Genomic DNA, 10108 nt, shown 5'->3' on the forward strand with positions numbered 1-10108 from the left:
GTAGTAAGGGTCAATCTAGTGACAGCTCCGGAGGCTCCCGGCCATCCCGCTGTCGGATCTGCAGGGCAGGGCTCTCCTGCCAGCAGACACAGCACCTCTGCGAGGTGCTGGGATGCAATTAGTACAAGGGATGAAAGCAAAAGGATGAGGGCAGGGGTCTTCTCCAGGCAGCAAAAACTTTCCAACTGTCTTTTGAGGACGTAACGTGCAGGCAGTCATTGCCTGTTAACAGACGGGCGAGCTTGGACGTTGCTCTTGATAAGAAACTGGGTCTGAACCAAGGCAAGGTCCTTGAATCAAGTAGATCTACAGGATGAAGGAAGAGACTGGTATTTGGACTGCCATGGCAGGTTGCTCATCTAATAAAAAGATTTATCATCTGATAAAAGATCGTGAAAGTTGGAGAATTTGGTTTTAGCTCTTAATTATGACACTGTTTTCTGTGACCTTGGGCATGTCACTTTTAGCTCTCTGCACTGTGACTGTGTCTTTAGCCACAGAATAGTCATAAACACATTCAGTTCTGCCCTTAAGTCTTTAAATGACAAGATCTTCCCCCTCTAATATGAAACCCAGTTGGTCCTTTAAATTGTCAGAAGGCCAGAACATTATTTGCAAGTAATGAGTAAATTCATGAATGTTCCTTAAATAGTAGCAACCATTGAAATACTTAAGGAATTAAAGCATGGATGGTGAATAGACGTGTGTTTCCAAGCTTGAAATTTAATAGTGCAAACTTTCTTCCACCTTAATTTCACTTTAACAACCTTTTCCTGGCTGAATCATCTCACTGAGATGGAGAGGTGGAAGAGCAAAGTACTGTGGTGGGACAGGATTATGCAGTGAAAACACAGCTTTTAGCCCAGGTCTGAGTGGCAGTGGGACTTGTCTCTGCCTTCGCTGCCATCAGTGTCTTGCTCGGGGTCTTACAGAGCACCAATGATCCCCAAAGGATATTTTCACTGTGTGTTGCCCTTGTCTATGGAAGACTTTGTTGGATTTCCAGGATTATGCTGGACCATCTCCATCAGACTCTTCCTTTGCGTTCTAAATTCTGCAGGAACTTGGGGAAGCATCTCCCCAGCTGTGCTACTCGGTAAAATCTCGTTGTAGCAGTGAGATTTGGAAGGTCTTTTAATCCGGTTTATCAGCTGATGCAGGCAGCTGTTTTCTCCCTTTCAGTCAATAAATAAACCATCTTACTCCAGGGCAGCCAGCAGCTGTCATCTCCCCTTTTTGCCGCTGCACTAACAGGTGCGATGCTGATGTGACTGATGGACTGGAAACCAAACTGACATTTCCTCCAACCTCTTCTTTGCTGGCAATTGACCAAGCACAGGAGCAGCGTCCAAGACACTCAAGGTCCCAGCACATCGAGCTGCTTGTGGAGCTGGCGGCAGGGTTCAGTGTTGTATTGCCTAGCGGGGAAGACCAAGGATGGGATTTGTAATCCCACTGTGGACTTGCAAATCCCCATGTGGATTGCTGTTTGGATGCCATTCAAGAGCCGTCCTGTTCCGCCAGCAAAAGGTTTTGAGGCTGAAACCTCTTCTCACACAAGGAAAAGCAACACATGATCAATGTATGACCGGGAATGAGTACTGTCATGGTGGGGCCTGGAAAACATGGTGGGGGAAGTGAAGTCCTTATTTAATGGAAACGTTACACAGGGCGAAGATCAGAGCATCTTCTCCAGAGCCCACTATCCCAGGACAATGTTAGCTTCATGTAGACGTGTTTAGTTGATGTCATTCCAGCAGGAGCTGGGACCTAGAGAGATTCAGCTTCTTGCTTAAGGTCCCACAGCCACAGGGCTCAAAATACATCAAGGACCTTTTGATTTCCAGGCCTGGCTCCTGCTTGTGGTCAAAATTCAGGTTAATGACACTTCTCCGCTGGTTTGGGCTCCTTATCGCTGTGCAAAAGGGTCAAGAGAGCTTGACTCTAAACAGCGACAGACCCTCGATCTTCTTACCTATAATTTGATGAGGGCTGTGGGAGAGGAGAAGGAAAGTCGTTAGCATTTATCCTTGTTACAGACACTTGATGCTAAACCTGCTCTCCAAGCACATGATGGCAGGAATCTCCGAGAGGCTCCTCTGCATATGCGGCTCGTTCTGCTAAGACACGGTAAAAATAGCAAACTAAGCAGGGATTTTAGCCTCAACTCACTGAGGCAAGAGTAAATAAGTATTTAATACCTGGGACAACGTGAGGGCTTTGTGTGCTGCTGCCCTGCCAGTACCCCTCCAACCAACCAACCATTCATTTTTATGGAAGCGGTGAACATCTTAATTATTTGGGTAAAAATGTGGCTTATGGAATGTGACACATCTTGAACAATTTGTGTTAATGAAGTAAAAACTAAGCCTGTGCTGCATGAAGGACTTAGGCTGTGTCAGTGAAAAAACTGTAACAGGTCAAGCAAGGCAAGACCTCGGGTCTGGAAGCTAAACGCAGCAGAACAGAAACCCAGCACATCCTCCTCCATGTATTTAAAGCATCGAGAGAGGCAGTGGAGTTGATGCCACTGGAGTTGATGCCACTGAGTCTTTAAACCACTCAATATTATACTAAGAAACGCTGGAAATCCAGGAATTTGAAGTGTGGTTGAGGTCACAAGAGAGATTTCCCAAAGGCCAAGTCCCAGTACATCTCTTCCCACTTCCCCAGGCTGGCGGTGGCTCAGGGGGACAGATCTGCTGCAGGCGTTTCTCCTGCTAATTTGCTCTCCTGCCTCGATGACACCCGCTCTTTGCTGGTCCAAAGAGCTCATGACTGGAGCTCAGGCATCAGCTTGGCCACACCACGTCTCCATCCCCAGCCCAAGGCAACAGCCGGGCATTTCTCTGCTTATGGTACAAGGAAAGTTATTTGTGATACAGAATAGTGGCTTTTATGGCCTTTAGCAAAGGGGAACATCCTTGCCAGCCATCCCTGACCCTGTCTCAGCTGGAGCAGAGATGGACAGCCATCTGGCCGTGCTGTCCTGATGTCCCCCGCTGGCAGTGACCCAAACAGCCAAGGAAAAACCAATCTGGGTGGCAGAAACTCCCCATTTCACTCATGAGAATAATTTTTAACACCAAAGCTAAGTTAAAGGGTTAAAAAGCTGGGGAATGGTTTGCGGTGACACAGTTTTGTCCCCGTGCCTGTGCCCGGCCAGCCGCTGCCTCCATTCAGGGCACTCCGACCCCAGGAGGCTGCGTGGTCGGTCGGTCTGTCTGTCTGTCTGCCTGGAGAGGGAATTAAAAAAACCAACCACCCTACCTGTGATTCATTTAGCTATTTCATGCTGTACTTTTAACCTCTGAGCTCAGAACAAGAGATGTCATCATCCTTACTGTAATTATAGAGATAGGAGTGACTGCTCGTGAGGTCATTCGGCGAGTGGGTGGCTGAGCTGGCAGCAGACCCCGGGACTTTTGCAACCCGGCCTTTGCTTTGCCCATGAAGCGATATTCCCCCATCAGCGCTGATCCCAATGCAGAAGTCCCTGGGTGCACGTCTCCCTGCATGGGAGACCTTCATGTGCGGGAGCAGGGATCAACCAAGCCCGAAAGCTGGGTTTAGAGCTGCGGCTTGGCTTAAAGCGGTGGGCTCGGCTTGCTGCCTGATCCAAAAACACCTCTCCCTGCCTTGCACCAAGGTCTGAGCAACGGTAACGACATCCCATCCCTCCTGCCTGACTCTTCTTTTCCCTTTTGCCTTTGCAGTGAGAAACGCGCTCTGCAAGTCAGCGTCACCAACCCGGTCCAGTGCAGCCTGCACGGGCGGAAATGCACCGTCTCCGTGGAAACCAAGATTAACCAATCCCAACCGGATTTCACCAAGCATCGTTCCGGTTTTATCCTCTGCGTGCCGGGGAATTAGCATCCCCCTCCGTTTGATGCAGCGAGCCCAGAGAGAGAGGGAGCGGAGGAAAGACGGACTGGGGCTTTGATCACCCTTCCTGTGCCTTGGACTTTTCAAGGGGATTAATTTAGAGATGCTCAGCTGTGACTTGGTCATGCGCCTAAAAAGATCTCTAAAGCTAGAGGTTTAGCAAACCCAAATTCAGGAGAGGGTTTTACTACCACATGCAACAAAGGCTTAAAATAGCCAGTGACCTGTATCCATCTTACAAAACAGGCCAGGATATCAGGAAAGTGCTTCTGAATTAGTCCAAAAAAAGCATTTATAGGTACTTACACCTTTTTCTCCCTCTCCCACATTGATTTCTTAAACCCTCTCCAGTATGCCCTTCTGTGTTTCCTTTTTGTGTCATTTTTTGCAATATTATGCAGCCTCCACTGGAGGAACCAAAGATACCCGGCTCAGGAAGTCTGGTTCTGTAAGACCAAATCCTGATGGTACCGGAGCCAGGTTTGGAAAGGAGGGCTGGCTTCCCACGCCAGGGAGACATTCCATGCTCTTCCAGCCCTGCCAGCACGCATGGAGTTGGGATGGTACGTGGAGACGTACCTCTAGACTTGCTGCTTTCCTGCCTGGAGTTCATTAACCCATCAAGGCACCTTGCTTGGAGACAGGTCCACCAGCAGAAAGGAGAGTGGGATTCACAGTGCAGAGGTTTTACTTTTTTTAATCCTACATTGCTTTTGCCTTAATTACCCTCTCCAGTGACCTAACATCTGCTGGGCTCCCATTTGGACCAAGTGGCCTTGCTTGAATTTTTATATGATCCACGTGGCTTCGTGTTAGTCCCGGCGCTGAGGTTCAGGGAGGGCTAAAGGCCCTGCTGCAGGTGGGTTAGTCTAGAAACACGTGGAGCTCGGGGGCCGAGGCCGCGGCTCCCTCGCTTTGCACTATTTAACACTTAACTCCGGGCACGTCCGTCCACGCCAGGCGAGGGGCAGCAGTGCAAACCCGACTGCAAACATCCAGGCTGTTCCTTCGAAGAGTTTTCCTGGGTTTTCCCAGCTGCGGGTGTTGGGGCGTTGTGCATCACCTTGGCTTGTCTGATGGCATCACGTTTCCCCACTGCGCGGCACCCACATCTGTCCGGCTCAGATAACCTTGAGCTTGGTGTTTACAGGAGGGCCGTATATACTAACAAGCTTTTTATTTCCACTGCATAGCGGGCTGCTGCTGTGGTTTTTGAGCGCAGGAGGCCGTGTGATGTTGCGGGGCTGTTGGGATTGTACGTACTGAGTCCTGGCACTGCTGGTCAGGTCAGGATTTCCAGCCTGTTGGACGCGGGGGGGTTCTGCGGTTCTGCACGGTGACCCCACCTTGGGGGCCGCCTGTCTCCAGCCCAGCTGGCGAACAGGGAGCACGTGTTTAATTGAGCGGTTTAGGAATTAGAAAGCCTGGAAGAGGCTCTTCACCTAATGACCTGTTAATGAAAGGCTTCCCAAAGCAATGCCATGGACACAGGGTGTAGGGACAGGTCGCTGCAGTGTTTCTCCCTGACCACTGCCACCAAGACCCGAGGTTAAGGGGAACCTCGAGTGTAGAGAAGCTCTAGCTCTGTATTTAAGTGGGACAAGCTTAATCCCTCCTGTGCGCTTTGCTGGGAAGGCCCCATGCCGGAGGCCTCCCGTTCACATAGTCCCTGGCCTCGCACCAGCCCCCACCAGCATCCCAGCGCCGCATCCCAGCCACTGGCGCTTGCTCCCAGTAAGCAGCTCTGGGATGCCCAGCGGGCTCCTGGGCCGGAGGGCTCTGCGCATCAGGTCTGCCCTGAGTCCTCGGGAAGAAGCTCTTCCAGATGTTGGCCAACACAAGTCACCCACCACCACTGGGGCCATCGGGAGCCTGAAGGCGACGTCCCACCCATGCAACAGCTCCTAACCTTGCCAAGCACACGCACACAAGCAGCTCAGGAGCACCGAGGGCCCTCCACCTCCTCATTTAATCCCAGCATCGGCTCCTCAGCAGGAGCAACGCCAACGCTGAAGCCATGGGACACCCCAGCTCCTGTTTGCATCCTCCCAGGGAAGCATCAGAAGGAAAATCCTCGTCATTGCTGTGCCTTTCTATTTGCACTTCTCGCTTTTTATATCTACTAGTCCAAACGTGTGTCATCCCCCCCACCAGTAACACTAACCTGTAGGCAAGGTAGTGGCAGGAGATTTAATCAGCACTTTTATACACTATCCCTCCAACGAAATGGTTGTATCAAATCATGATGGACGGCAATAAATCGCAGGTTTAGGAAATTTCTAATACTATGAGATGGCAATATTGTATGTGATTAAATGTGTCTTTATAAAATATAATATCTGTTCCTGCTCTGGTTTTATATATATATATATATATATAAAAATATATAGAATATATATATTCCTGTTCTTTCCCATAAATTAACTATTTCTAAATTGAATTTCAATTTTCAGCCTGGGGCAATAATGCAATGAACTTTTTTTTTTTTTAAATCGCTGATATTTTAATGTGTAAAAGAGCAGAAAAAAACCCTACTATAATGGAATTGAGGGTTTGTTTACATAATTCACTGTAATAAATAAAAAAACCAATTAGTTGCATCCCACTATGGCAGTGCCAGTTTCTGACCGGCGCGGTGGCTCGGGGAAGGTGGTGCACGGATGGAAAGTGGAGTTTTGGCGTCCCGATAACCCGATTTTTCACCTCTCACATGCTGGGTGCTCCTCCTCGCCCCACCGCTCTCCCAGCGCCTCAGCCAGCCCCCAGCGAAGGGGTGACCCCAGCGCCGGTAACACGATTAAACCCGCGGCTGCGTTAAACCCCTCTTTCGTCAAAGCAAATCCAATTTCCCAGCGCCGCGAAGGGGGCGTCGGGGGTGTGGGATTGCAGAAAAGACTCCGCCACGAACCGCTGCCGTGTAATGGATGGTCAGTGCATTTTTATTTAATCAGCACAGTACAAAAATAAATAAAAATAAGGGGAGGGGATTAAATTACAGGCACACTGAGCCCCATGACACAGTCGGTCAGGTTATAAACCACACATACTTACAAACACACTATACACATACATACAAAATGAGACAAATATAAATTAATAGGTAACAATACCCACCAATTTGGTCAACAAAGATCTACAGAAGAGATTGCACTAAAAAAACGTACGTACACATGTATCATTAGCAGGGTCCAATGTACAGCAATGAAGAGCTTCAAGTGAAAAATAAAAAATAAAAATAAATGGCACGTTATTTCTCCCTCTCATCTGCAAGTTTAACGCCCGATGGACCAGAACTAAACTAGAACTGTGCACACGGAGAAAAAAAAAAAAAAATAAAACCCAAAAAAACTTATCAGTCCCCAGGCCTGATAAGGGAATACCAGCTCAAGACTGCGGTATTGGGGTGGTGTCGGGTCTTTGTGCATGGGTGTAATTTTTACAGCCATCTCTCGTTAAGGTTTTTCTTTTGATTATTATTTTTTTTATCTGTTTTTTCCTTTTTTTTTTGAAGACACAAAATGCTCCTGTTTGCATGCGCAATACCACTGTAAAAGCAACAATGAAAGAATAAAGAAGGGTTTCTTTCTTTTTCCCCCCCCGTAGGTTAGTAGTTTTTGTTTTTTGTTTTTTTTTGTGGTTTTTTTTTTGTTCTAAAAGTATTCATATAGCAGCATGTAGATTCTTTCCTTGCTTGCACACTCAAGTAGATCCTTTACACAATACTCATGATCAGTGCACGATGGGAACAAGACATTTCACATTGATGTCATGATACAGTAGCGGTTATTTCCCTTAACCCAGACCCGCTCGGGAAATTCGAGTCTCTTCAAAGAAAATAAATAAAGGGGAGGGGGGGGGGCCGGGGGGGCCCCGGGCCGTGCCCGCCTCTCTGTCCCGTTACCGGCTGCTCCGGCGCCGGTAAGTCACGATCGGCCCCGCGCAGCCGCCTCCGGTGAAGCTTTTCGAGCAATATTTTTTTTTTCTCCTTTTTTTTTTTTGTTGGGTTTTTTTTTTTTTTGTCGGTTTTCCTCCTCCCCCCCCCCGCCCCGTCTTTGTCCCGGTGATGCGGTGACCGGGGCCGGCCCCGCCGCCAGCCCGCGGAGCCCCGCTCCGCTCCCCCAGCCGCGGGGGGTCCGGGGGGGGGGTTGTTCCCCCCTCCCCCTCCCCGATTTGCTGAACTCAATCCGGTGGCGGAGCCGCAGCAGCCCCGGGCCCGCAGGATGGGGAGGGGGCGACGGCTGGAAAGCAGCGGCCCGGGGCGGGGGAACCGGCGGCGGCCGCGGGGGGGGGGGTGTCTGCGCTCCGGTCCGGCGGTGGACGACCGTCCCCCCCGTCCCCGTCCCCCCCCGCCAGGGCCGGGCCCCGGGGGAGCGGCAGCAGCTCCGAGCCGGGCCGGGGCGAGCGCAGCGTGTCCGGGCGGGGAGCGGGGCCGGGGCCGGGGCCGGGAGCATCCCCGGGGGGGGAAGCCGGCGGGCGCTCACCGGTCGAGGCCGATGAGCAGCCGACCCTTCTCCTCGGCGCCGCTCTCCTTCTTGAGGTCGGCGAAGACCTGGGTGAAGTAGTGCGGGTCGGCGTTGACCTGCAGCATCTTGGGGCTCATGAGGTCGATGATGGAGAGGCAGCGGTCCCAGAAGGCCTCCTTACAGCTCTCCACCAGGAAGGGCTTGAGCGGGTAGGAGATCTCGTTGCCCATGTAGGAGTAGGAGAGGTACAGGCAGGTGAGCAGCACTGCCTGCAGTTCGTGGTCGCTGGCCACCTCGGCCGAGATGACGTCCCGGCAGAGCATGTAGAGGAAGACCACGTTGGCCGGCGTGATGAAGCCCTGGTCCTGCCAGCCCTGCAGCAGCAGCGAGCGGTCCACGGAGCGCAGCCAGAGGACGGGGTCGGTGGGCGAGAGGTGCTTCAGCCGGTAGCAGCGCCGGCACAGGAACTCGCCCAGGCAGCGCAGCAGCTCGCTGGTGGACGCCTGCACCACCACCCGCCGCGGGGTAGCGGCGGCGGCGGCGGCGGCGGGCGCGGCCGGCGGCGCCTTCTGCGCCGAGGCGAGGGCGGCGGCGGCGGCGGCGGCGGCGGGGGGCGGCGGGGGGGCGAAGGTGGCGAGGTTGGCGCAGGAGAGCGACTTCTTCAGGTTCTCGTTGTTGAGGTGGGTCACGTTGCTCTGGTAGCCGCCGTTGGGCTGCACCTTCTTGGAGCTCTTCTTCTTGGCGGAGACGGCGGCGATGCGCTTCCAGGGCAGCACCGAGATCAGCGAGTGCCGCTTCAGGCCCTTCTCCTTCGCGTTCTTGCTGTTCTGCACCGCCGTGTAGTGCCCCACCGTGGCCGCCCCCTCCTCGAACAGCGGGGCCTTCCGGTAGCTCGGCGACAGCGACAGCACCGTGCCCATGGCGCCGGCCGACCGGCGGGCCCCGCCGCCCGCCCCCGGCCCCGGCCCCGAGCCCCGGCCCCGGCCCCGGCCCCGGCCCCGGCCCCCGGCGCGGCCCCGCGCTCGCTGCCCGCTCCGCCGCCGCCGCCGCTCAGCGCCGCGCCTCGCCCCGCCCCGCCGCCGCGCGCGCTCCCGGCGGCGCAGTGCGCGCGCCCGCCGCCGCCCCGCCCCGCCACGTGCGCCCGCCGCGCCGGCGGGGAAGGGGCGGGGCGGAACCGCCCTCCTTCAACCCCCCCGCCACGCCCCGCCCCCGCCCAGGCCCCGCCCCCGGGCCGCGCCTCTCCTCTCCGCGCTCCCCCGACGGGCGGCGGCCCCGCCCCTCGCCGCCCAGGCCCCGCCCCCTCACCCGCCCGTCCCGCCCCGCGGCCGGGGGGGGGGGGGGCGGCGCTCCCACCGCAGGCACCGGGGCACGGAGGCGCCCGGGACCGAGCTGCAAAGGCCGGGACGGGGGTTTAAGGGAAAGGCCGCCAGCCGGGCTCCGCCCGCCCGCGGGAGGCTCCCGGGTAAAGCCACCGCCGGGCCCGGAGCGGGGGCTCCCCTTTCCCGCAGGGCACGGGAGCGGCTCCGGCTCCGGCTCCAGCTCCGGCTCCGGGAGAAGCCCCGAGGCCGCCGGAGCCCGGCCCGCTTTTGCGCAACCTGCAGCGACACGCAAAGGCCGCTCGGCCGCCGCCCGGCCCCTACCGACCCCGGCCAAGCGCGGCGGTGGCGGAGGCCGCTGGGCTCCGGCCCCGGTGACCGGGGCGGTCCCCGGGCGTCACCTCCTCCCCCCGGTGCTGCTGCTGGCAATGAAACGGGGGGAGG

At 54.7% G+C, this 10108-nt stretch overlaps 2 protein-coding genes across 2 annotated transcripts in view; one reads left to right on the top strand and one right to left on the bottom strand.

Moving 5' to 3' along the window:
* MYO1D (myosin ID) overlaps nt 1-7139 on the top strand; it is a 162772-nt gene extending 155633 nt beyond the window's left edge. Inside the window, exon 22 of the mRNA XM_052785020.1 lies at nt 3717-7139. Within this exon, the coding sequence (XP_052640980.1) occupies nt 3717-3873 (157 nt within the window). The 3' untranslated portion in view covers nt 3874-7139. The remainder of the gene's footprint in view (nt 1-3716) is intronic.
* A 1085-nt stretch (nt 7140-8224) lies between these two features.
* CDK5R1 (cyclin dependent kinase 5 regulatory subunit 1) lies at nt 8225-9345 on the bottom strand. The gene has a single exon (XM_052785021.1). The coding sequence runs from the start codon at nt 9266-9268 to the stop codon at nt 8363-8365; it is 906 nt and encodes a 301-aa protein (XP_052640981.1). The 5' UTR covers nt 9269-9345; the 3' UTR covers nt 8225-8362.
* Nucleotides 9346-10108: the final 763 nt, after the last annotated feature.

This window comes from Harpia harpyja, chromosome 4, assembly GCF_026419915.1.
Source record: "Harpia harpyja isolate bHarHar1 chromosome 4, bHarHar1 primary haplotype, whole genome shotgun sequence".
NCBI classification, from domain to species: domain Eukaryota; kingdom Metazoa; phylum Chordata; class Aves; order Accipitriformes; family Accipitridae; genus Harpia; species Harpia harpyja.

What these genes read in the sequence shown, in the direction of transcription:
- CDK5R1 (XM_052785021.1), bottom strand. Translation starts at nt 9,268, where the DNA reads ATGGGCACGGTGCTGTCGCTGTCGCCGAGCTACCGGAAGGCCCCGCTG.